We start from the raw sequence: 27,708 nt of genomic DNA on the forward strand, positions 1-27,708 counted from the left end.
GGAAATTCCAGCATTTATTTTTTTAAAAAAATTCTCTAGCGATTCTTTTTAATAACAAAATAGTTCTGAACAACTTGTGTAGGGTGGGGGGAAAGAAAAACAGAAATCTTGAAAAACTCCCAGAATTTTGATTCCATTTCCACCCAGAAATGGGGTTTTTATTGCTAAACAAAGGAATAACAGAATTTAATAGCCTGTAGGCTCCCGGCAATGTATGTATAGACCCCTCCCAAAGAATGGGTATTTATTATTAACAAGAAAATAATAACAATAATAATAATAATAATAAAAGTGAAACATAATTATTAAAACCCACCCACAAACACAAATGTATCGTTAAACGCAGTTTAATTCCGTTTGGAGACCATCTGAAAACCCAACCTCGACATTACCCTCCCACCCAGTTAAAAATGGTCCGAACAAGAGAGAGAGTTTAAACCCCCTATTCCCAGCCTGCAGGATTTTGAGGTTCAGCTCTAACTCCCATTCTATTTTTCCCACCCTGTTAATGCACTATTTTTATTTTATTTTTTTTAAAGGTATTTCTATAGAATAATTAAAAATTACATAGTCAACAAAAAAAATTGTAATTTTCCCCAGGAAAAGAGGATAAGGCAGTTCTTTGGTACAATCTCATTTTCCCTTCTTTTTTTTTTGCAAATTGCTATCCCTTTAACTTTGTAGAATCCAAATTGGATTAGAAGTGACGACTGTAAACTTTATGCAAGTATAATCAGATTTTGGAGTAAACACTTATGCAAAGTTATGTGAACCGGATTGCCAAAATCTGAACCCAGTGCCCACCGCCAACCCTATCCCATTCCATTTTCTACAACTACCTACTCCTCCAGGCAACCAAAACAATGCTTCCATCCTCCCTTCACTCCAACTCGTCTCATCCCCTATAACATGCAGGGTTCCCAGGGGCCAGTTGTGCTCTGTAGAGATGCTTGTTTCTCTCTCCCCACCCCAGACCAAGGTTGGCCCTTTTAAGATGTCCGTCTTCAAGAAGGATGCTCACTTAGGCCACGCCCCACGTTTTAGACTCCACCGGTTGTGTTCCACCAACACTCCTCTCTTCTGCTCCTTACTGGGTAATCTACATCTGTGTTTCTATTGGTCAGCCAATGCCCCCATTCCTATTCAAGCCAAGCCCAATGGAATGATATAGTGCCCTCTGGAATATTGTGAATGCTTCATTGGGTCCTCTGCCCCTGGAAGGCTTCAGCTTCCCTCTTTCAAAAGCGTAGCTCCGCCCACCGTCATGCAAAACCGTGTCTCTCCTGTCCTCATAGGTGCCGTTCTTGAAGACACGCCCCTCATTTATTCAGTGAACCAGAATGAGCATGCCCATGCCCATCTTCAATTACCAGCCCCCCCCCCCGAAAGAAAAGCACAAAAAGAGAATACTGGGGCAGGGTGCGCAGACGCAACGGATGTTTCAGTCAGATGGTTACGACAATTAACCCCTGATCCCACCAGGGGCAAGAGGGAAACTGTGGGAATCTGCAGTGTCAGAGTACTCCAATGGACCAGTTGAAGGGTCAAAGCGAAGTCTTTTCTAGGTCAAGGTATGCCCCAAAGTGGGAAGGCTACAGTGGGGCTGGTAGAACGAAAACCATCATGGAGGTCCTCTTTGGCCTTACGTTAAGGAGCATGCTCAGCACACTCACTGCATAGAGATTGGGAGGAAACATGAAAAGGGAAGGTGAGAAGTAGAAGGAGAGGGAAGGAGATTTGGAAGGAAAAGACAGCAGGGCAGGGGGAGTAGAAGAAAGGCTAGGAAAAGTGTAAGAAAAAGTAGCATAAAAGGACAGAGGGCACAGACGGGGAAGGGTGGAAGAAAGGAAGGAGGCAGGCGGCAGCAAGGAACGGCAGAGTCAGCGGCAACTAAAAAACGGGGATTCAAGGAAGGAGCGCAGGAGGAGGGAGGAGAGGTTTATGGCAAACAGCAGGGAGAGAGGAGTGTCCCGCGCCCCTAGCCCAGGTCAGACATCTGCCCTGTCACACCTTGTCCAGCAGGGAGCGCTGGCAGTACAACAGCCTCTTGGGTGTGCCGTAGCGTTTGAAGATCAATATGGCGACCGCCAAGGCGAAGATGGCGAGAAGTAGCAGGACCGGCAACACCACTGCGGCCGCATTCACCGACCCTTCGCCTGCATCGTCCACTGCTATGATGATGACTTCTGTGTCGTCCTGGCGGCCCCCTGAGGTACATCCCATCCAGTCCCGGAGCACCGATTTGGGATATCCTGGCTCGACCTTCAGCTTCTCGTTGCTGAATTTCCAGTAACGGTCCCCCTTGTAAAAGTAGGTGAAAACTGTGCAGGAGGCCAGATGAACAAGGGAGAAAATGAGAGAGAGTTAACAATAGCCAAGTGAGAAAGGAGAGAAACCTCACAAATAATCCCAGAGGAACCCCGGTATGTTTCTCTCCAAGAAAACTTGGGAGAGGACAGCAGGTGGTGACATTTTGGAGTCGGGAATTTTTCATGCTACTTCTTCAAAAGATTTTTAATTTCCAGGCTTAGAGTTTTGAAACCAACATTTTTGGGGCAAGCTTGGAAGTTCAACAATGAAAAGACTGCATTCCTTAGTGAACCTTGGAAACCGAGTTTTAATGTTAGGATCCCATTTTCAGTACCAATAAAAGCATTCAAACCCAGATTTTCACGCAAGGCCCTGCTTTTGAACTTTCACTTCCATGCCTTCATTCCACATGCAAATGATGAAGCCAAAATCTGGTTTCATCTGGATAATTTGGAGGAGGGGACACTATTTCCCAATAGGGAAACAGACATTTTCATTATTTTTGAAAGCAAACTTTTTTTATATTAGACAAAGGTCCTAATTTTCATTTCCGTGAGAAATCTGTACAATTAACCTTTGGTTCTAAGTTTTCAAGCTTAAGGCTTTCCCACACAAACTATAATTCTTGTTTTTAAATGGTGATAAATTCCAGCGGTGTAACCATATTAATCTTGTATATCGGAATGAGGAAGGAGTAAGGGGACAGAGGTCTGAGACGACAGAATAGACTTCACTACAGACTGCCCTTTGTGAATGCTTCTCTTCTCTGCAAAACCTCGCCAGAAAGTTGAAAAGTGGAATATCAAGGAACAGGCTAAGACAGAGCTTTTCTCCCTGATGAACTAGGTTATTACTTGCAGGGGTATTTTGTACATGCGGGAGCATTCAAAAGGACATCCTCACATGCAGTTTGAAGTGGTTTAGGGCACTCTGTCACTTCGGGGTCACATCCTTTGGCTGTTTGTGTAGCCCAGGCCGCAGAGGAGTTCTGCAGCACGTTGAAGGCTGAGATTTCTTGCATCTGAAGCCGTTGTAGACTAGATTAATCAAGTGTGTGAAACATGTCCTGAGCTGAGAGATGGAGCAGGTATGTATGTGCAGAGGGTATACAATTGCACTCTTCAAATACCTGAAGTTCTGGCTCAGATAAAGCGGCAAAGCCATGCTCTCCGTCGCTCCAGAGAGTGACTAGCTCTAATGGACCAAAGAAAGAGCAGTTCAACAATGGACCCAATTACTAGCAGGTGGTGGGTGAGTGATGGGTTCTCCCTCAGTGGAAGTCTTCAAACAGAGGGATCCTTTATACACTTGCTACACTGAGCAGGGGGTTGGACTACATGATCTCTAAGTAACTCACCACTCCAGGACTCAATTGTGTATACTGCCAATCTATCAGTTAAGAATGGATCTGCCAACTCAGGAAATGTCATACATCTGAGGAGTGGTTGCCTAATATCGAGCTAGATCACAGGTCCATGAACGCTCATCTCCTCTGGCTGGCAATGTCTCTCCAGGGGTTCCAGCAGACAAAAGCCCCTCCCAGCATCCCCTTCCTGATTGTCCTTTAACTGGAGGTACCGGAAATCGATGGCATGGGCTCTGGCGACACAGTCAATCTGTTAGCCTTTAAAGTACCACAAGGCCTCCTTTTTATCGTAAAGCAAGTTCCAGGTTCTATTTCATCAAAATGGTTTTCCGATTTGAGCTACGAGGTGGGGAAGGTTTCCTCAACACTGCGAAATTGTGATTCATGTAATGAAAGCTCTGTGCATTTATTAATACATTATTACTAGTTGTCATCACTGAATCACTTTATGAATATACACTTACTCAACAATGACAGTCAGCTATAAGTCAGTGACAACTGCTCATGATAGCTCAAAGGATTATTAACAACTAGCAAAAGCCCCTTTGTAATAGGTAGCGGGAGAACTTGTCTATATATGGACATATGATGCTGCCATACAGAGTCGGGCTATCCAATTCAATACTGTCTCGTCTTACTTGCAATGGCTTGCCAGAATCTATGAGTGCTTCTGCACAGGTTATTTACCCTTAGTTTGATCTTGTTGGAAAGTGGGGGTACTGGTGTTCCCTACAGCATTATGGTGCGTTCATGCACCCTCCAGCGTTTCCCCGGCTTTTTTCCCATCTTTCCCAAATCCTCTTTGCTCTGAAAGTTTGGGAAAGATCACAGCTAAGCCTGTGTGGCTGGAGTCTGGGTAGGAAAGTTTGGATTTTCTCAACCTGCCCACAAAACAGCCGTTTCCCACATGGCAACCATTTCCTTTCCCCCAACACTAGGGCTTTTTTCCTTTTAAAAAAATTGAACAGTGCTAGGCCTATATACTTTCCTTGCCTACAGACAGCCCCCCAACCTTAAACAACTTCTCACTTACAATCATGAATTGGCTAGCAGAGTCACCAGCACAGGGACCAGGCCCTGCAACAGACCCAGATGCCAGCTCTGCCCCTATATCCACCCAGGGAATACAATTACAGGACCCAATGGCATCAACTACACTGTCTCTGGCTCTTACAGCTCCTCATCCTCCAATCTGATATATGCCCTCATGTGCCAACAATGTCCTTCTGCTCTGTACACTGGACAAACCAGCCAACCTCTACGCAAAAGAATAAATGGACACAAATCTGACATTAGAAATGGCAACGTCCAGAAACCAGTGGGAGAACACTTCAATCTACCAGGACATTCCATCAAGGACTTAAAGGTCGCTGTAGTTCAACAGAAACCTTTCAAAAACAAAATCCAACGGGAAGCTGCTGAATTGGAATTCATATGTAAATTTGACTCTGTCAAGCTGGGACTGAATAGGGACTATGAATGGTTATCTCATTATCACAGGTAACTGATTTCATTTACGTAGGCGGGGTCAGGGAGAGTCCAGTGGCGCCTGACGTGGGCTTTCGAGGACCACAGTTCTCTTTGTCAGATGCATCTGGCGGGGAGGGCTGTGGTTATCGAAGGCTTGTGCTGCAGTGGAATTGGTTGGTCTTGGAAGTGCTGCTGGACTCTTTTTGATTTTGCTACTACAGACTAACACGGCAAACTCCTTTGAACCTTTACACAAGCAAACTGATCCCCACATCAAAAGGAGCTGTTTTCATTTCCATATCAAAGGAGTTGTTTACATCCTCTCTCTCCTCCTCCCCTCCTCTCTCCTCCTCTATATTTGACCAGTTTCTTTCTGCCCTCCATGCATCTGACAAAGAGAACTGTGATTCTCGAAAGCTTATGCTACAATAAAATTGGTTAGTCTTAAAGGTGCTACTGGACTTTTTTTGATTTAGGCCTATATACTGTTATACCTGTATGTGTCTCTAGTTCTCTGAATTCTCAGCTTTTATTTTTTTTAAAAGTCTCCAGCCCTTTTCATTGCAGAGATATAAGAGGGAAGGGATGTCTCTGCAAGAAAAGAGGCTAGAGACTTTTTAAAATGAAATCTGGTAATTCAGAAGCTGATACATGTGTTGGTATAAGAGGATATCAATATAAAACTATTTAACCACTGATTTTTTAAAAAAACACTACCACGGAAACCTGCTGTATGGAAGGCATGTTGCCGTTGCGCTGTACTAGCAGCCACGGGGCAACAAGGAAATGACAGAAGCCTGTCTCCATGTGGAAGACACTTCAGGCAGAGATGGATCTTTCTCAGTGCTTTAAACTTGAGATTCTGGGAATTTGTGCCAACCAAATCACTGAGCCATGGCTTGTTTAGAGCAAGGATTGCATGGGATTTCTGATTGCCTTCCTGTATGGATCCCTTTCCCTTGTACTAGGGTATGGGACAGCCAGTGTGAATTAGTGGTTAGAGTACCAACTAGGTCTGGGAAGGCCAGGGTTGAAATACCCACTTAGCCATGAGGCTGATTTTTCCTTGTCACTTTCTTTCACCTCAGCGACCACACTGGATTATCACTGTGGTAAACCAGAGGAAGGCAGAATTGGTTGCGCTTGCCTGAAGTCCTTGGAGGAAAGGCAGGGTAAAAATGTCCCCAAAGGCAGCCACTCACGTAGATGGGAGGAAGTAAAGAGGTCACTGGAAGACATCACGGTGCGGGTGGGAGGGTTATGACAGTTCACTTTCTCTGACTCCAGACAACCAAGATCAAGCCGGCTCCTATCTGCACAGCCCCGTCCTAAGTTTACCCCCGAGTGTTGGAGACTTCGAGCAGAACTACGAGTGACAAAAGGCACAGGTTGGACACTTGTCAGCTTCCCTCAAGTTTTGATGGGAAATGTAGGCAGCTTGGCGGAATGTTGGACAAGTGACAGTTGAAAAGTCCATTGGACAGCAGTCGGAGAGCCAAGCTGCAAGACCAGGATGCCTGCATTTCCCATCAAAACTTGAGGGAAGCTGACAAGTGTCCAACCTGTGCCTTTTGTCACTTGTGGTTCTGCTCTTCCTTTAACTGATAAGTTACAGGCAACCGGTCAGCTCTGTGCTAGAAGATCTCTCCTTTATTCCACTCCTCGGAGCTGTCCCTGATCCCCGCCCCACCCCTGCCCATCAATCTCCACTTCCTCCTTCTCTTCTTACCCTCGTCGATGCCCATAAATGCCCCCCGGGGTGATTCAGGGATCCCTTCCCAGACATCAATGTTCTTGGGGTAATCGGCGTCAACAGACCGGGTCTCCTCGTTGAAGCGATAGTACCTGAAGAATAAAGACAGAATTGTGTTAAGATTGCAAAGGGGGGCACGGAGACAGGTAAACTGGATCTCTTTTGTATGGATTCCCCTAATAAGATGACCGCAACAGCCATCCACTCTACCAGCAATGCCCCTGGTTTGCCAGGTGTTGCATAACGCATTCCTCACCAGAGCGTGTGATAGCCACCAGCTTATATGGATTTTGGAAAGGCTCAATCTTGACTTATGGAGATTAAATCTTTTGGTGATAACCGAACCTCCATGGGTAGAGGCAGTAAACCTCTGAACAGCAGATTCTGGTGACACACAAGGGAAGGCCACTGATTTCACGCTCTGCTTCTGAGCTTTCTGGTTGCTACTTGGGACTAGACGGATCGTTGGTCTAACCCAGCAAGGCAGTTTTTGAGAAGCCCCAAGTAACATTTCTGTAATGCAATTCTAGCCCCATTTACTCAGAAGTAGGCATTAATGATTTCAAGGGCGCATTCCCAGGTGACTATTCATAGAACTGCGGGCTGAACTAGCAAACTGGCAATTGCAACTGAAGCTAAAGACTTTGGATCATGTGTGGTTCTAGACATAATTCCCTTTTGCCCAGAATTGTATCTATGAAGCAACTGAACCACATAAGCGGTGATTTTGGTATTAGGTATGGTATTTCGTCATTTTTTTAAAAAAAAAATCGTGAAGCTTCTAGCCCTTAAGGCTATGATGACAGATCTGAAAATACGCCAAGTGAAAACTCAAAGCCAAAAGGAGGTGTAAGAAGGACTGGGGAAGGGATCCTTGATGAGCAGAAGCAGGGTTTATTTAGCTGCTTGTTTGCTTAGATGCCTAGCCCACCCTAGCCCAAGGGCTCAGAGCAGATTCCAAAAGCCTTTTGAACACTACACATGGAAATTAAATCTACTGTCCGTTCAAAAAGACTTGCAGTTCAACAGATTCCACTTCTGCAAAACTCAACGGATCCCTCTTCTTCCCCCACAAGCTCAGCTGGTACCCTCTGAGAGGCTAAAGCAAGTCTTAGATGCAGAGGAGTTAGCCGTGTTAGTTTGTAGCTGCAAAATAGTAAAGAGTCCAGTAGCACCTTTAAAACTAACCAACTTTATTGTAGCATAAGCTTTCGAGAATCACAGGTCTCTTCGTCAGATGCATCGAATGAACTTTATTGTAGCACAAGCTTTCGAGAACCACAGTTCTCTTCGTCCGATGCAGGATGCATGCATCTGACAAAGAGACCTGTGGTTCTCGAAAGCTTCTGCTATTATAAAGTTGGTTAGTCTTATAGATGCTACTGGACTCTTTACTATAAAGCAAGTCTGTGCCCCTTGTTCCGCTCCATCTGTGCACACCCGTGACTGAAGTGCAGCAGGTAACTCTTTTGCAAAGTGAATGGTGGAAAGAGTTGGGGGTCAGGACAGTGGAGGAGCCCCAGCCACCACTCCCCCCGCAGACAATCCCATTAACTGACCCACTGATTTCACTAACGGGGGGGAATGGGAAGTTTAAGTGAAAATATCAAGGCTAAAAGAGTTATCCTCACTTACTTATTTCCCCGGAAAAAGTACGTTTTCCCGGTTGGCACCCAGAAAAGAGCAGCATCAATCCGGTCTGTGGGAAGCCCTCTGCCCAGTTCTTTAATGTGTTTGGGGTATCCAGGATCCAAAGAGGCTTCGTTGAAAACCCAGTACTTGTCGCCTGTAAGGAGAGAGGCAAGACGATTTCCCACAGTGCACCAAGGGCTGCTTAAAGAACCAAAGTCTGGTTCCTTTTGGAGATGGACATGCCCTATATTCCCACCTCAGTTCACAATGAAATCTAGAACTGTTTAAGAGCTTGGGGCAGCTAGCAGAAAGAAGAGTCCTCTGTTGGCAAGAAATACAGATAGCTGAGGCCTGGTTCACACTTGCAGGAGAATGAGGTGGCAGGCATAGCAGAGTCCTGAGGGTGCAGAATAGGGTTCCCAGGTGCCCGCCAGCGGTGGGCAAACTCCCGAGGATTTGCCCCCTTGTCCGCCGTTTGCCCAGTGATCGGCGGGAGGGGGTAAGCTCCACCACCAGCAGATACCTCAGGAGCGCGCTCCCAACTGGTGCGGTGACGTCAGTTCCAGAAGTGATGTCGTCACGCCACCTGCGGGAGCGTTCCAATGCTTTGTTTGGGGCCGATTTGGGCTCCAAATGGGCCAAATCAGCCCCATGTGGAGCGCAGGAGCGCTCGTGCAGCTGGCATGATAACATCATTTCCAGAAGTGACATCATCACACCAGCTTCGGGGCGCGTGTACGAAAGACAGCCTCATGCAGAGCACAAGGTAATTGCCAGGGACTCCACCCTCCTGACAGGATGTGAGGGGTACCTGGCAATCCTAGTGCAGAATAGAGTGCAGGTAATGAATTCCAGTTTTGTAAGTACCTTTCTATTTTTAGTAACCCCCCTGAAAACAGTAAACCAGCCCAGCAGGAGGGAAACGTTCCAAGTCCTCTCTTGGCTTGCTGTCCTGGTTTCCTATTGGCAGGAAAGTTTTAACAAAATGCCATTCTCCATTTGCTGACTGAAGTGGTACAGCCCATTCTCCCAACTCAGGTCTCTGCCACCTACATGTCTGAACATGGCCTGAGACACTTTCACACCCCATACCTCCACCACCCCCCTCGCCCTGTCTCCTTTCGCCTTTCTCTCTCCTGCAAGAGACGAGAAGAACAGTCAAAAAGAAAATAAGATGGTGCAAAATTCCCGGCAAGACCTCGTGTTTGCCGCTGAAATTTCCGCCTAAACATATATATAAGCAAGGCCCGGCACATGAGCAAAAGCCACAAAAATGTAAACATTGTCTCTCTTTGTGCACATCATCTGACTTCGGTGATAAAATTTCACAAAGGCCCATGCAAAGACGGGTTGGGGCAGACTGAGTTGTACTGCAAAGGATCTCTGGCTCATCTCTCAGCAAATAATCAAGTGCTTGCCGTTGCTCCAACTTGTTTTTCCAGAGAAACACAAAAGCCAAGCCACAAATTAGGCCAGGCCTCCTTGTCAATTTCAGCTGGAGACAAGCTGACTGGGGCGATCTGCAAGACGGGATGATTCACGGTGCTATCATGTCTTTAAATTGTTCCTCTTGCAAAGAACTCAGGCAGCCAATCCTAGAAAGGTCCCTACAGCCATCCAAAGTAAAACCCATTTACCTTTAAAGAATACAAATTTCCCGTCCTTCCTTTCGTAAGCTGTGTTGATTGTTGAGGGGAGGCCGACCCAGAACTGGCCAATGGGTAGAGGGTATCCCTCCATCACACGGTTGTTCCGGACTCGCCAAAACCATTTATCCTGGAAAACAGTTAATTGCAGGAGGGTGCTGGTGTTAAGTTATGCCAAATAGTAAAAAGCAAAATAAAAATACATAATGTATTAAGGCTATTATTTTTGTTGTTGTTATTACACAACTAAAACCCATTATCTAGGTGCAATATACAACGCAACAAAAACATGCATAGAATGCAGTAAGAACTAGATTACAAAATTAGAGAATACACTTGAAAAACTACATGGTGCATACCAAGAAATAAGGGTTACAAAACTGAAGAGCGATGCAACAATTCAGTAATCCACTCAATGAGCAGGACAAGGAAAGCTCTCTAAAAGTTTACAAACAGTAACTATCACCCTTTATACAAATGTCTTCTGAGCAAATTCTGCTTGGCATATTTTTCCGGATTTCAGAAATGCGGTAAGCTTTGTGACCTCTTCAGGCAGGCTATTCCACTGGCGGTGGCAGGGGGGGGGGGGGCGGGGAGCAAAATTTGTCAACTGGATTTCATTGGCAGAAATGAAATTTGCAGAATTTTGATTTTTTTAAAAGACACAACCCTGCAGATATAGTATAAGTGGACTGGCTGCATATCAATCAGACATAATATTGATTATAAGACCCACCCTTCTCGTATCTCCTGTTTCAAACTGTAACTTCCTTGGGACGGAGACTTTTTCTTTTGTACTCAGTAAAGCACCATGCACGTTGAGGCACTATATTATTCAATAACTGTTATTATTAATAACATATAACTGGATGTGGAAATAATCTGGGCTTAAATTTCATTTTTTAAAAGTTTCTTCATGGCAGAAGTGCTGCCTGATTAAAATCTTAGCGGAAGAGTGATCAAAACAGGAATCAGTGGTGCCTATAATCATGATCAGCAGAAGCAGAATATGTATTGTCGAAGGCTTTCACGGCCGGAGAACGATGGTTGTTGTGGGTTTTCCGGGCTGTATTGCCGTGGTCTTGGCATTGTAGTTCCTGACGTTTCGCCAGCAGCTGTGGCTGGCATCTTCAGAGGTGTAGCACCTCTGCTACACCTCTGAAGATGCCAGCCACAGCTGCTGGCGAAACGTCAGGAACTACAATGCCAAGACCACGGCAATACAGCCCGGAAAACCCACAACAACCACAGAAGCAGAATAAACTATGAACACAGAAGCAATGAAAACAGTTTTATAGGGATTTCCAAAATTTGCACATTTTAAGACAGAATCCATTTTAAACTCCAGAATCCAGCTTTCCTTAGGGTAGAATTCTGAATTATTTCTCCTTTTTTGCTGCACACAATTGAACCCAGTAAAGAGACAGACAGGTGGCTCTCCTGACCTGACCCTGTTTGTTTTTCTTCTCCCACAAGCCTCACCTTGAAAACAAACGTCTCGCCCCGCAAAACACCAATGGTGTCGAATTTTCCATCACAGATGTTGGGGCCAAATGGTGGGTTGTGGGGTGGCCGGTCTGGGCTGCTGGGCTTCGCAGTAGTCCGGGGAACTGGTGGAGGTTTACTGGGTAAACTGCTTTCAGTTCCTGGAGAGAAGGATGGAAAGGTTTAACCTTAACCCCTTTTGAGGTAGGATAGAGTAGAGAAGAGAAAGACAGAGAGAGAAATGGACAACCTAAGATATTAGTGGTTAGCGTCACCATTAGCTAGCTGTAGGGTCAATTTTAGTTTGGAGCAAATCACGGCCACTAGTGGTCTAAAAGGAAATCACTGAAAGTTTTAATTTTAAACCTATTAACTATAATAGCTGAAAAGTGAGCCTCTGGATTTGAGGGTATAATATCTCTGGCTACAAGATGCTCGGGGACAAACTGTAGCCCGTCCTCATCCTGGCCCGCAGCAGGGAATGTATCATTCTCAACGTGACATCCACTTCTTTCATACTAAGCTAATAAAAGAAACTCCAAGTGACCAAACAGAAAAGCCCTCATGGATGGTTAAAGTTTTGTGGTGAGGTAGGCCGCAAAAACATGGCCACCTTCCCCTTGGGAATCGCTCTGTGGGGCAGAGCTGAGGTAAACGTTGGCATCAATGCCCAGAACATTGATTTTGGCCACCAGCCTCTCAGTACAAGTTTGTTCAGAGACGCTGAAGTAGTAGAAAAAGAGAACAGTTTTAAGTTAAAGAGTCAGAGGTCACAATGGAGTCAGGAGGGCCATACTGTATAGTTGCTGTATGCCTCGTCGGTCATCCTCAGGCAGCTCGAAGTTTTCGGTGTCCATCCATTGGTAGAAAGGTGCCATGATAGCCGAGGGATCATTTGAATGTTCCAAGCCCAGCGCATGGCCAAGCTCGTGCACAGCTACCAGGAAAATATTATTTCCTGTGTGGATTAAAACAGGAATATTTCAGAACTTACAACCTTCTTGCACTCCTCAGAATTATTGATCATCACATTTTCCACTGGGAAACTCAAGATGGTGTACACTTCCAGGACCCTTATCTGGGTTCTGAGCAGACTTAAACCAGCTTTGCTTAAATAAGAGGGTGTCCTCAGAAGTCGTTGGGGCCTTTAAGCTAACAAGAGCCACCTGTCATTTGTTTTTCAGGGCGTTCCCATTCCCATTCCCTGAATGGGAACTTCAGGGATACAATGCAGAATAATTCAGAGACCCAGTTTGGTGTAGAGAGCTAGTTTGTTGCAGTGGTTAAGAGTGGCAGGACTCTAATCTGGAAAACCGGATATGATTTCCCACTCCTCTGCTTGAAGCCAGCCAGGTGACCTTGGGTCAGTCACAGCTTCTTGGAGCTCTCTCAGCCCCACCCACCTCACAGAGTGATTGTTGTGGGGATAATAATAACATACTTTGTAAACCACTCTGAGTGGGTTATTAAATTGTCCTGAAAGGCAGCATATAAATCGAATGTTGTTGTTGTTAACTTGGGGAGGGCACAGTTTCCATTATGGTGGACCCAAGACTGTTCGGCATTGCAGAGCAATTACAGGTCCATTCTTCCTTTTTAGTACATGAATTCTGACCCAATTCAAGCTGGCTCAGAAGAGTGTAAGAAACTTGGATCTTTTTCATCTTAGGAAGACTTCCTTCCTGCTCGTCTACAACAAGCTACATCATGGGTTCAGAAAATTTGGGAACTGGAAAGAGGAAGTCTTGCTGCAGCTGATCTCAAGTTGATGAATAGGAGAGACGGGGATTGCCCACCCATTGCTTTCTCACCAGCACTCATGCTGCTCTTTGTGACTCATGCATGAAGATGTCTTCTTCATATTCACCAACATTTGCGTACACATGCAAGCGCCCCTCACCGTTGATTTCCCCTTCTCTTTCCCTGCCCCATCCATGGCTGCTCACCGGTATAATCATCATTGCGCGATGTCCACGGCTCCGCAGCATCGAAGTGGGTATCACCACCTATGTGCGGCCCAGGGAAATAAGCATGCGCCAAGAAGCCTCCTTCGCCATCAAAGGGTGTGCTGTCCCCGTGGAAACCCTCGGCAAAGAAGATCATGATGTCAGCCTGCGGTTCATGGCCATCGCGCACAGCTGAGTAGGGCACTTCACGGAAGCGCAGCGGCGTCACCGACTGCCACACATTAAAGGCACGCCGGATGGCACTGAATGTTGCCTGCTCGCCCACCTTGGGTGTGTAGTTTTGGATGCTGCAATGGAGACAGAAGTTGAGTCCGGGTCTGTAGGATGGACTCACCTAGACACAACACTGGAACACTTGAAACCATATCTATGGCTCTCCAAACCTAGAGACCGCTTTCAGAGCCACAAACCTCCCCCCAGCACATGCTCAACCATCCACATCTTCACCCAACCTCACCTACTCCTCCATGGTGCCCCCAAACCCTCACAGCTCCCTTGGCCTCCCAAGTTTTCCCTCTTTCTCAGCCACAAGCTCCATTTGCTATTTTCTTCATGGGGGCTGAAGTGTTAAAAGATAAGACTACAAGTCACAGAGAACAGCTGAAAGGGCTATGACTCTTTCTCTTCTCTTGTCTGCTTTTTTGTAAATTTTGTAAACCATAGACAGGAGACAGGAGAACTTCTATCTTCAAAAATCTGAGAACCTGACTTCACAGTGCAAAATCCACCAGCTTATTTGAAGTCTTAAAAAATTTTTTAGTACTTCCTTCTGAAATTTTGCAGAGAAATGTTTCCAAACATGCATGCCACGTGCTCAGATGGGTGCAGGAGGGGCTTCTATGTATTGGATGGAGGGCTTTACATTCTATCTATCTGTTGGCCCCTCCACCAGTTACTGTCATCCTACACTCTGGAACATACGTGTCTTCCCTAAAACTGACGTACTTCTTTTCCTGTCTTGCACACCAAAAATTTTACAATATCAAAAAATCCCACTTAGATTTCATCATCAGAATGATGCAATTTAAGTGTCTACAAAAATATGTTTTACTTGTCATTTTTTTTTCTTCTGGTAATTGATTGGGCTATTCCCTCGTCACAGGGATTTTTACATTGTTGGCCTTCCACTATGGCTGCAGTCCAAGTTCATTCTCTCTGCCTCGCCACAAATCATCCCCTCTCCACCCTCAGCTTCCTTCCCCAGTCTGGCCCCCCTCTTTTCAAAACCTCACCAAAAACTGATATCGTTGTGTGACCATTTTAGCCCTTGGATGGCGTAGCGCTTGCGCCGCACATTGACCTTGATCTCTGCTCCAAATTTATCCGGAACACCACAACGGGGCTTCTTCATAGCTCTGAAAGAAAGAGGAGGTGTTTACGGTTTTAACTGCCTCTTCAGGTGGCAGGGTTTTTAATACTCCACCTCCCACAGTTTCACAACTGTCTACCAAAGTTACTAGTCCACACACATCCTACTATATAAAAGGCAAGCCATATTAGTGATGACTCACTTTTTATCCGTGCGCAGGAGCATTGCCGATGACTCTGGCCTCGAGGCCTCTGTGAAGTGCACTTGCCGCTGGGAAAGGACCCGCCAAATCGACGGCCTCAGCACTCCTCCCCGCGCCTCCAGAGCCCTCCTGCTCTGGCCTCCAAGCCGCTGCAAAGTGCTCACTTGCTGCTAGGAGCCCGTTGTATTTTTTCACACAATGGGCATTGTTGCTAGTCTGATATATATGTTAACAAACTCTTAGGTGGCCAGGGTTTAACACAGGCACCATTAGAACATTTTCCTGATACCTGGGAAGACGGAAGTCGATTGAGCTGGAAGCCAAAGCATCCACAACACTGAGAAGTGGAAAGTGATTTTAAGAGGGTAGAAAATAAACTGGCTCCATGTTCCACCTCTGGTCTTTGTTGGTGGCACATGGCATTCTCGTCTGAATGACCTGATTCAGAGGCAGCCCTGCCACGAGGCAAACTGAAGCAGCGACCTTGAGGTGGGCAGATGTTGGGGACCATATAGGGCAGCCGGGTAGCACAAAGACACATCCGATATATGATATTCATATTTATTTATTTCCATGACACTTGCACATGAGACCTTTTGGCAGGAGGTGCCTGATGTTCATGCAGTTATACTGTGGGCTGCTCTGGGAAGGATAGGTTGAGCGTCAATCCTAAAGCATGTCAAGGGAAGAAGTAGCATTTTTTGACAAAAGACTGACACACTGGCTTTTCCAGCACAATCATTTCACACATCAGGCATGGAACCTCTCTGTTAATGCTGTGCCATCTCACCTTTCTGATCTCGGCAGTGCTGACACTGTTTGTACTTCTTTGCCCTCCTCACACACACGCACACACACGCACACACACGCACGCACACACACCAGCATTCTACCTTCTCCATGTAATGTGATAGTCTCTAGACACAGTCACATTTCGAGCAAGACAGGGGGCGGATACCATGAGTGAGAAATTGTCACCGGGGGTGTGCTTGTGCGTAAACATTTCTAAAATAGTGACTCTACTGGACTCAAATCCTGCTGTTCTACTGCAGACCAACACGGCTACCCACCTAAAATGGTGATGTATTTTATGGGCACTCCCTAGATACTCTGAGTTTATGGTAACTAGATGGGTTTAGGGGGAAGATGGATGAGACAGACTGATATTTTTTTTGTAAAGCCTAACGAAGAGTTCTGGGTGACTCAGAAAACTTCCTTCGGTATATAGAACACTGGCGTCTTAATAAAGGGCTTATTTCTTCTTCGGTTTGGCCATCTAAGTTTCTAAGGCTCTGACCAGGAAGCTTGGGGTTCGTACAGGACCACACAGCAGGGCTGCCTGTCAGAACAGACAATGCCAACGTAAAGAACAAATCGTATGGCAGTACAAGACAGTTTCATCCATTCATACCAGCTGAGAGATACCTATTTACTTCAGGACTGCCTGAAATTTTACACCAAACCAAGCGGACATGGGTCAACATCTTTCACTGTCTCCGGCTCTTGCTGACTGACCCAGAAAAAGAGGCCATCATTGTCCTTTCTGACACTGCTCCAGAAACCTATTTAAAATTCTTCTCATTTTTTTGAATCCTTGCCAATCTATTGTGGTGTGGAGTTCCACTGGTCAACCATAACTATATCATGCACTGCTCGCCCTGTTTGGAATACAAAGGCCACCCCCAGGGCAGGATGTTGCTCAGCCATGGTGTCAGCATGCCAACTTTAGGAATTGGAAGCAGGTGTCCATCCACCCAGCCACAACCACAAACCCGTTCTTGCTCTTGGTTACATCAGGGCCTTTTAGGTGGTTTTATAATGTCTTGTCACCAGCATTTTTAGGATCCCTGAGGGATTTTCTGGGTCATTCAAGAGCCCTTGCCCATAGGCCTTTAGCCTGCTGAAGTCCCTCATCATTTCCTGGAAGACTGTTTGCCCTGAGGCCAAGATCCGTCATTTGTGAGAGGCCTTTTATGCTTAGGAACATCATTTTTACACTGAGGCACTTTGTCAAAGCCAGCCCTAGCCAACAAAGTGCCTGGAATGAAGCCTGCCTACAAATAGTCACCTCACAACTCTGTCCTCTCTATTAAACTTAGCCACAAATTAATCATACAACCGGCTTTCCCCTCATTCATTACGTCTTTCAAAATGGCCGCCTGCCACAGGCTTGGTGCAGAAGCTCTACCACTGAAGACAGTAATTTATTGGCAAGTTTCAAATAAAGCAAGCATTCATCTTGGTAACCATCAGCTACAAATACTCTCCACCTCAGGTATTCTTAAAAGACAAACTTGGAGAGCATGAAAGGGTCTCCATCTCAAGAGCTGATAAATGGCAGGGGCGAAAAAGACCAATTCCCACTGGGATGGCAACGCTGGGGGTCCCTCCTACACCATTTTCCTAACCTCAAATGACTGGATAAAGCTGCTATTTGTCCCCCACAGAGTTGGGGAAATGGTGTGATGAGAATGGGGAATTCCCCACACACTCACTGGGCGCAGTCCTAATCTGAACAAGAGATTCCTCAAGGCTGCCATTTACCAACCAAACCACATGCAAGATCCATTCAGAGATCTCCCAATGCTCCATCTGGTAGTGCATAAACAGCACTAAATATGGAGTAAATCCATATGAACAGACCCAGTGACATGGTCATCACTGATCCACAGAGGACTGCAGCAATTTCAATGACATCTACACAATTCCTTATTTTCACCAACGGCAAAAACTGTAGATATAACTAAAAGATGTCTCCTCATTTCTCTCTCTCTCTCTCTCTCTCTCTCTCTCTCTCTCTCTCTCTCTTTGGTGAAAACAGTGTGTAACTGTCAGTAGGTGTGGGAAAGGGGAGAAGAAGTAGGGTTGCCAGGTCCAGGTCAGGAAATTCCTGGAGATTTTGGAGGTGGGGCCTTGAGAGGGCGGGGTTTGAGGAGGGGAGGGGCCTTGGTGGGATATAAGTTTGGTGAGAGCCAATTTGGTGTAGTGGTTAAGAGCGGCAGGACTCTAATCTGGAGAACCGGGTTTGATTCCTCACTCCGCCACTTGAAGCCAGCTGGGTGACCTTGGGTCAATCACAGCTCTTCCAGAGCTCTCTCAGCCCCACCCACCTCACAGGGTGTTTTGTTGTGGAGATAATAATAACATACTTAGTAAACTGTTCTGAGTGGGTGTTAAGTCATCCTGAAGGGTGGTACATAAATCGAATGTTGTTGTTGTTGTTATAATGCCATAGAGTCCACCCTTCAGAGCAGCCATTTTCTCCAGGGGAACTGGTCTCTGTTGCCTGGAGATCAGTTGTAATTCTGGGAGTTCTCCAGCTACCACCTGGAGGCCGGCAACTCTAACAAAAAGGAAAAAGAGGCCACTTACTTCAAGGTCTCAGAGTCTGCTGTGCCCGTCACCTGGAGACCATAGAACCGCTGCATTGCCGCAATGGCGGCCGAAAGCGATTGAGGAGAGCGTTGAGTGTGCGTGCGAAGGTCTCCGGGGGGCAGGTAGCCATATTGCTGCAGCCAGGCCTGGAGGGAGAATCAAAATAACGGTGTGAGAAATACAAACTGTAAAATGAAGGGAAATGCCTATACCAGATGCAGAGTCAGAGACAATGAAGCCGTAAACACCAAAGAGAACAGCTGGCATGAGCATCAAACAAACCAATCCCAAATTATTCACCTTTGCTTTTTTTGTTCCTAGTTCTTTACTAAGATGGCAACCTATATGTAGACTGCACCACTTAGACTATGAGTGTGGGCTCCCAATGACTGAATGCAGCTATACGTCACAAATTTTAAAAACCTTCAACATAGAAAATTAGCCTATCAGGGCAAAGAGTGGTCGCTTGACAGGATGATTTTCTATGTGCAGGGAATCTTTTTTGTACATTCAGTCATATGAAATGTCACTGGCAGAGCCCAGGTAAAGCACAATGGCATACAGCCCAGGGTTTTGAAGGACCTACCAATTAGGACCACCTCTCAACCTCAAAATAAGATCTTTGCTAAACTAGTGCCTTCCCCGCTTCTCTTCCCTCCCACGCGCTCTCATTCAAGGAAAGTATTGCTGGAAAATGACAACACCAGCAGTGAGATGTTGGAGATGATGTGAATGCACAGGCATGGCAGAGACGGACACTTAAGTTATTGAAGTTCCTCATCGGACCAATGGCGCGACTAGCAAACTGAGCCAAGCAACCCTGTAGTGAAGAGCACCACAGGGTGTAATACCCACGGGTGAGCCTTCACTCCCTCACTGTCGCCACGGCGCGACACATGACCACACTCTTGCTCTCAAAAGTGCCCTGTGCTGTTTGCATAGCATGGGCTGCATCTATCCCAGCGCCTGCCTCTACTGGGGCACAGACGAATGGTGTGCATCCCCTTCCCAGTCCTCTCATATATGCCCTTCTGCCTTATTAATCATTCTATCCCACACAATCTCCACCCCCCCCCACACACACACCCATCAACTATCCATCCATCCATCCATCCATCCATCCACACACCCACTTAGGCTTCAGACATTGATCCATTCCTTCCACCTTCCTTTCCTTCTCTCCTTGTCTATCCATTCATTGTTCTCCAAACACCACTCATCCATCCATCCGCCTCCATACATTAAACTCATCACATCCTTCCATACGTTACTCTGCACGGCTGTCCACCTTTGTTTCTGCTCCAATAATTCCCAAATCAGAGAGTACGGATGTGCTACAAGAATCTACTCCATTTAAAAAGTTCTCTCCAGAGCAGAGGTACACTCTTCTAAGTCCATGTAAGTCAATGATCTTACAAAGGCGTTCGCTCTGCGTAGGATTGCACTGAGAGCCTACCATGGGTCCAAAATGCCTTCTTCACTGAGAAGGTTGCCTGCTGCTTCTCTGTGTGTTTCTCTGCTCTGAATATACCTCCTTCCAATATTCCTCCATTGCACGAGGAGGATATATTTCTACCCTGACATTGATCCAGAGGAGTTAGCCATGTTAGTCTGTAGTTGCAAAATAATAAAAATCCAGCAGCACCTTTAAGACTAACCAACTTATTTGTGGCATAAGCTTTTGAGAACCACAGCTCTCTTCATCAGATGGATCTGACGAAGAGAGCGATGGTTCTTGAAAGCTTATGCTCCAAAAAAGTTGGTTAGCCTTAAAGGTGCTACTGGACTCTTCTTTACTACCACGTCATTGAATCAGGTATGATGGATCAGTCATTCCTGACAGCAGCACCACCCTCCCCTCAGAGTTGTCCTCAGGACATGACTCAGGCAGAAACACAACAGGTAGCCTTATCTAAAAGAGTTCTTACTCAATCTGAAGGCAAACTTTTTGCAATGTAAGATCTGTGTCTCTCATGATAGCTATCAGAAGTTCGGGAAACGCTGACCAATCCCAGTTTACCACCTCTCCTTATTCTGGCCATGCAGGTATTCCCACATGCTCTGACTCCACGTCTCTTGAAATCAATCACAGCTTATGCACCATTGATCTCAGTAGAATTTTTTTGAAGGGTTCCTTCCTGCAATTTGCACCCTTCTGCCTGTAACCATTTGTCTGTCCCTCCCAGGCAGCCATATCTCTCCCTCCTCTCGATCTTTTTAGTGATTCATTCTGTCTGAAGCCATTTCCGGGCCTGGAGAGGTGACCCTGGGTGAGGGTTGAGAAAGGCTCTCCTACCATGCCTGGACAAAGACTGTGGCTTCTGTTAATCTACCCCATTCCGCAGATTTTATCTAGGGTTTGGTGCTGCACTGAGGGAGGGCAGAGGGGAGCGGGTGCTGTCACACGCTGGATTGAGTAGCATGAAAGGAGCCAAGGAGGTTGTGGGGGGTTGAGAAGGCAAAGAGGAGAGCTGAAAGGAATTGGGCTGTGGCTCAGAAGTGACACTCATGATATATCTATGAGGTTTTCTCATTACGTAACATCAGGTGATTCAGGAGGGATGTTGCTCAGAGGCAGAAATCGAGGAAATGAGGGGATGAAGGGGGGGGGGAGAAGAGCCGGAAAGGGAGCCACTTTAACCCTTTGTGATCAGGAAATCTGCCAAAACCAACTGTTGTCCTTTTGTCATAAGTGGCTGGATCAGCTCAGAGGTCCACTTAACCCAGTGCGCTGTCTCCAGCCAGGTGCTGCAGAGAAGTTCCTAAGCAGGGCAAGAAGGTGATGTCTTTCCCATGTTGTTTGCACCTAGCATATTACTCATGGATATACTTCCTTGACACATGGAAGTTCTGTGTAGTGACAGAGAGAAACTGTTGCTCCCTCTTTCTCTTTTCAGATATTACACCCTTTGGGGGCAGAAAGAGAGCCACTAGAGAAACCTTTGTAAGCCTTGAGGCCATGAAGAAAGGGAGGGTAGAAATCTAGGAAGTAAATAAATAAATCACAAAAGAAAATACTTCTTTCCACAATATGTAATTAACTTACAGAATTTGCAGCCACATGATGGACAATGGCTTGCAAGGATTTAAAAGAAGATTGAAGAAATTCTTGAACAAGAGGTCTAACAAAGGCTGTTAATCAGAATAGCTAAATGGAGCCTCCAAGTTTAGAAGCACTGTACCTCTCTGAATACGAGTTATCAGGGGGAAATCAAGAGAGGAGAACTGGAGCCTGTTTGTAGACTTTCAAGAATATTGAAGATGTTGAAGGAAGAGAGGTAACTTACAGTTTAATAATCTGAAATTGCCACTCATTATTAGAAGGAAAAGCAATCCTTAATAGATTCTCTTTCTCATTCTGTATTAAAAGCAATACACCATTCTAAAAAAAAAAAATCATAGCATATGTGCCCTTAAATGCCCTCAACTGTTCCCTGATTTTAAGAATGAATCAAGTAAATGGGGGGGGGGATCCTAAATCTTGTTGCTTTTACTTTTGAAAAGTTGGCAGGAATGCCACTGTAAAACAAACATTTCTGACGCTGTCTTGCTGTAAGAAAAAGAACAGACAACCCCAGGGTTAAAAAAAAAAAAAGGAATGTAGAAGCTACTTGGTAGAGCCAAGAAGCCATACAAGTTTCTACAGCCTCGAGCATCACCAATTATTTCCTTATCTCTTTTCTTTCCTCCTTCCTTGCCCTGTTGTTGCCATTTCACCAACATCAGGCTTAAAAAAAGGCCCGGTGCCCCCGCTTTTTTCCGCTCTCCCTTCTCATCCCTTCTCTCACTTGGAGCGAGCCCTAAAAACAGTCCTCGCGGTGTGTCATCCATGAGGTCCCAAAAATATCCCTTGGAAAAGGAAGAGACACAAACAAGCCATTGCCCACGCAGCTTGGGTTTGGGTTCAGTCACCGTCCTGCCCCGCTCTCGTGTTTCATCCCAGGCCAAAGCCTTCCTAGAGCGAACTCTCAGGCATCATCTTGTCCAAAGGGCTGGCTTGGAGGGTTGGGACAAGGCCGGCTTTTGTCTCTTCTCCCACATCCTCATTCCGAGCATTCGTTTAACCCTTGCTCATTCAGTCATTCCATCGGGGTCTCATGGGCTAAGGAGGCAGCCATTGTCCACACCTCAGGACTGGAGGAGGGAGCAGCAGCCATTTCCCTCAACCGTTCCTCAATGTGCCCTTCCATTCTGGACAATTTCCTTCTGTTTTCCGACTAACAGGGGAAAACCCACATGAAAAGCTGCCTTTGGAGCAAGGGTTCTTCCACGTACTCTGTCTTCTTAATGGGAGTGTTGGACTAGGAGCCAGGTTCAAATCTCCGCTCTGCCATGGAAGCTCACTGTGACACTGGGTGACCTTGGGGCAGTCACACACTCTCAGCATAACCCACCTCACAGGTTTGTTGTGAGGATAAAATGGAAGAGAGATGTAAGCCACTTTACGTCCCCGCTGGGAGAAAGGTGGGGTATAAATGAAGTAAATAAACAAATGTTTCTTCTACAGAAATTGAGAAATATCTTTCCAGTTTACCATACACACCCAATATCCTGGCCTCATTTATTCTTAGAACTTTTTGGCTCTTTCTTTCAACAGATTCCTTTGTTCCTCAAAGACCTTTTTTGATATCGATTCAAATTTCCCCCTTAAATAAAATCTCCACACCACTCCCCCAGCACTCCTTTGCAGCTGTTATAGTTTCCACAGTAGCAAAAGGTGAAATTCTTGGACTGGGCAAGAAAAGTGGGCGGGAAACGGAAAGAAAAAATCGCAGCAATAATAGAGAGACATCCCGATGCTCAGAGTTAGAATTGTTTGGACTCTTCTGAGCTTGGGGAAAGGGTTTTGTTTTCATCCTTCAAGGAAGGATTGCGTAACTGGAGCAGCGTGATCAGAAATGGGGGAAGGAGGTGCCGCAGGCAGAGATTTGGTTAGGTGGATGGGGGAAGATGCCAACTAGGAAGAAGTTTGGGAGTTTAGATGAAAGGCGGACGGCTAGACAGTTAGTTGGTTGGATGGATGGATGGATGGATGGATGGAGATGATCCTTTGAAAAGGCTTTCCTTATGGTGCAAACCTAAGAAGAGTTACTCCAGTCTAAGCCTATTGAAATAAATGGGCTTAGACTGCAGTAACTCTTCTTAGGATCCAGAGGAGTTAGCCATGATAGTCTGTAGTAGCAAAATCAAAAAGAGTCCAGTAGCACCTTTAAGACTAACCAATTTTATTGTAGCATAAGCTTTCGAGAATCACGTTCTCTTCGTCAGATGCATGGTACATTATTATGTACCATCACATGATGGTACATTATGTACCATGCATCTGACGAAGAGAACGTGATTCTCGAAAGCTTATGCTACAATAAAATTGGATAGTCTTAAAGGGGCACTGGACTCTTTTTGATTTTTCTTCTTAGGATTGCATTGTCAATCATTGCTGCTTCTGGTCAAACAGCTTTTGATGGTTTTGGAAATATCACCCAAACCAACCTCCCCCGCCCCTTGCCCCCAAATAGATCAACTGTTTCCAACAAAAGATGGCTAGTTCCCTAACTAGATATGAATGAGGGGGAAAGAAAGGGCATGTGTGGGCAGAGGAAGGAAGGAAGAGATGAAGATAGCGCAAAGAGGGCTTCAATAGAAAACAGTGAAAGGAAGGGGCAACTGTCCCACGACAAAAGAGGGTTCAGGACCAAAGAAAGGAGGGTGCCTGGTCATTACTTGAATGATAAGCAGAAAGAAGGGGGGACGCCTGTGAAGGTGAAGAAAGCCAGTGAAAGAACGGACAGGGTGAGCAGAGGAGGAGGATTTGCATTCAGGTTTGGTCAGCAAGATTTGAGCCCAGCAGCACCTTAGATTTTCAGGGTGTGAGCTTTCGAGAGTTAAAGCACTCTTCTTCAGATAGTTTCAGGTAGGTAGCCATGTTGCTCTAGGACTTGAGTCCAGTGGCACCTTAGAGACCGACAAGATTTTCAGGGTATGAGCTTTCAAGAATCAAAGTTCTCTTCGGGTGCCTCTGCCTCTTGGAAGCTCACACCCTGAAAATCGTGTTGGTCTCTAAGGTGCCACTGGACTCAAATTCTGTTCTACTGCACAGTGACTTGAAACTATTCAAGTCCAGGAAAGTGAAACTGTGATCCGGCTAGCCCTTTGGGGCAAGCAAAAAGGAATAAAGCCCACCAGCAAAGAAGACTAAGGAGGGGAAGAATGGAGAAGTTTCGCTAGGCTGGGCGCTTCCAGGCCCCCCTTGCAGAAAGGCAGAGAAATGAAATCCAACTAGCCCTCAGCGCAGGCTAGCGAGGGAATGGGGAAATTTGGCAAAAGAAGGGATGGAACCGAAAAGGCCTTGGCAGATCACCCAGCTGCCGCAGAACACATCCAAGAAAAGGGAGAGGGGGAACAAAGGGACAGCAGCAGAAAGAGCGAGGGAGGAGGGGGTGCAAAGGGCAGATGGGGAAGGAATGCGAGGAAAGGGGAGCAAGGCGGGCGACGGGGGACGTGCCGGGCGCCCGCGAGGAGCGGGGCCGCGGGGAGCCGGGCAGGGCAAGGCGCGCGGGGCGAGCAGCCGCATCAAAGGCCTGCATTGAGAAGTCCTGGGAAAGAGAAGAGCGCAAAGCCAGCCGAGAGAGGAAGCCCGGGCGCAGAGAGTGCCCGGGACAGGCGGCGTCCTGAGCGGGGAGCAGCCGGGATCGGAGGGCCGCTGCAAGGGAGACGGGCCAAGAGTTCCTGGGGGCAGCGAGAAGGGACCCCCCCCCCTCCCTGGGCGATCGGGGGAGGGAGAGGCCGGGGGAGGCTGACGCGCGCGGCGGGGAGGCGCGCGGGCTTCCCGGGCAGGAGCGGCGCGGCGGGCCCCCACTCACCTCCGGGCTGAAGCGGGCGCTGGAGCAGCCGGGCTGCAGGAGGGCGCCCAAGGCCACGGCGACGGGCAGCAGGCGCAGCAGGGCGGCCCCCCGACACATCTCGCCTCCGCCGGGCCCGAGGAGGTCGTTGGCTGGCTGGCTGCGGGGCCGCGGCCGCTGGGATCAGGGTCAGGGTCCACCGGTGGCTGGCTGGGTCGGTGGCTCGCCCGCTGCCTGCTCCGGCCCGTCTTCCCCTGGCCCGGCCGCCCGCCGCCCCCCTTTGCCCAAACTGGAGACGTGGTCGGCGCGGGGTCTGGCTCCAATTAGAGGGTTGCAGCGAGGAAGGAGGCCAAGAAGAAAAAAGGAGCGAGCAGCGAAAGAAACTCCCACCCCCTGCCCGCCGAGAGGAGGGGGAAGGCCGGGCTCCTCCTGGCCGGGGAAGAGGCGGGGAGCGGCCCGGGCCGAGGGTTGGGGCGGGGGGAGAAGGAGGGAGGGAGAGAAAGAAAGAAAGCTCAGAGAGAAAGAAAGTTAGCAGACAGGAAGAGTCAGAAAGAAAGAAAGAAAGAAAGAAAGAAAGAAAGAAAGAAAGAAAGAAAGAAAGAAAGAAAGAAAGAAAGAAAGAAAGAAAGAAAGAAAGAAAGAAAGAAAGAAAGAAAGAAAGAAAGAAAGAAAGAAAGAAAGAAAGAAAGAAAGAAAGAAAGAAAGAGTGGAAGGATGAAAGAAAGAGTGGAAGGATGAAAGAAAGAAAGAATCCCCCTTAGATCTCGAAGGAGTCTGGAGAGCCACAATTGCAGAGGCTCTTCCTCCTCCTCAGGCTCCGAAGCAGGCTCTCCGGGCTTCCCTTTGCCAGCCCATGGAGCCTAGGAATCTTGGAGCCTGTCCCTGGCTCAGAGAGCGGGCGCAAGTACAAGGGGCTGAGAGCCAGAATTCCTGGGTTCTCCTTTGCCTTGGCTTCCAAAGGTGTGGGAACGATTGTGAAGAGGCTGGCAGCCAGATCTCCGTCCTGGGTTCTGTTCTCCCAGGTTGTTAATGGAAGCATGTTGAACAATGCAGGGATTACCAAGTGTTTACCCAAGCGATTTCCTAAATGAGTTCCTTGGACATTTTAGCCAGCAGCCTCTGAAAAGTTGGATCGCTCCACTTTGGGGCAGCTGCTTTCTCCTGGAGGTTCGCCAAAGCCCTAGCCTGAGTGTATATTTCCACAGCAGCACAAAAAACACACCCTCTCTAAGGAGGCGTTTGGGTGGTCAGATCTACACTGGAGACACAGCAAGCCAAATAAATAAGTGGTTTAGGCGTAGCCATATGTTCTAGTCTGTACCTTGGTGGTGGTGTAAAGTGCCCTCAAGTCATAGCTGACTTATGATGACCCAGGTGGGGATTTCATGGCAAGAGACCTACAGAGGTGGTTTGCCATCACCTGCCTCTGCAACCGTGCGTTGGAGGTCTCCCATCCAATTACTAACCAAGGCCGATCCAGCTTAGTAGAGATCTGACAAGATCAGGCTTGCCTGGGCTACCCAGGTTAGGGCAATATCTACCTAACAGGCTGATACAGAACGTGCAGCAGGAAGAAATTTGAGGAATTTGTCTGCGTTCATCAGGAAATCCCCTCCAGAGATTTCCCTCTCCAGCTTCCAGAGTTAGTTGCACTGTAGGGGTTGTACCAGGGCGGAGTTAGGTGTTTTCCAATCCTGTGCCTACTTAGAATAGAGGACCGTGGGCTATATTGCCCATTGGCATGGCCTACATTCAACCATCATCCGTCAGCCACAGCCACACCCCTTTTAAGGTGCCCCTCCTCAACATGGGGCAAACCCTGTTTTTTTGTGTAGGGACAGCAGGGCAAATCTTTCTTCCCTTAAGGTTTATTTTCCCCCAATGGAAAAAAAAATGCTTGCTGTGCGATTTGACCACAGTTTGCTTTCCCCATAAAAGAAATCTTTGCACACTTGACAATCTGAAAAGCTATCACTGTCTTAAATAAATAAAGCGAACCTAGATGCATGATAAAAGTGAGCTAATGTGATCCACTTCACACCATGGTTAGCAATGGTAATAATAACAATAACAACAACATTAGATTTATATAGCACCCTGCAGGACAACTTAACGCTCACTTAGAGCGGTTTACAAAGTATGTTATTATTATCCCCACAATAATCACAGTGAGGTGGGTGGAGCTGAGAGAGCTCTGAGAGAGCTGTGACTGACCTAAGGTCACCCAGCTGGCTTCAAGTGGAGGAGTGGGGAATCAAACCTGGCTCTCCAGATTAGAGTTCTGCTGCTCTTAACCACTACACCAAACTGGCTCTCCGGGCTGGAAGATGCTCACAACATAAAATTAGCCAGCA

At 46.9% G+C, this 27,708-nt stretch overlaps 1 protein-coding gene across 1 annotated transcript; it reads right to left on the reverse strand.

Annotated features, from left to right (window-relative positions):
- On the reverse strand, window positions 1-25,747 carry MMP14 (matrix metallopeptidase 14). Its single transcript, XM_054993229.1, has 10 exons — window positions 25,376-25,747; window positions 18,513-18,661; window positions 14,862-14,984; window positions 13,609-13,916; window positions 12,459-12,620; window positions 11,660-11,823; window positions 10,169-10,307; window positions 8,535-8,685; window positions 6,876-6,991; window positions 1-2,321 (listed from the first exon to the last, which is right to left on the reverse strand). Exons 1-10 carry the CDS (start codon window positions 25,472-25,474, stop codon window positions 2,005-2,007), a joined length of 1,728 nt encoding a protein of 575 aa, XP_054849204.1. The 5' UTR covers window positions 25,475-25,747; the 3' UTR covers window positions 1-2,004.
- Window positions 25,748-27,708: the final 1,961 nt, after the last annotated feature.

Source organism: Eublepharis macularius, chromosome 12 (genome assembly GCF_028583425.1).
Source record: "Eublepharis macularius isolate TG4126 chromosome 12, MPM_Emac_v1.0, whole genome shotgun sequence".
Classification (NCBI taxonomy): domain Eukaryota; kingdom Metazoa; phylum Chordata; class Lepidosauria; order Squamata; family Eublepharidae; genus Eublepharis; species Eublepharis macularius.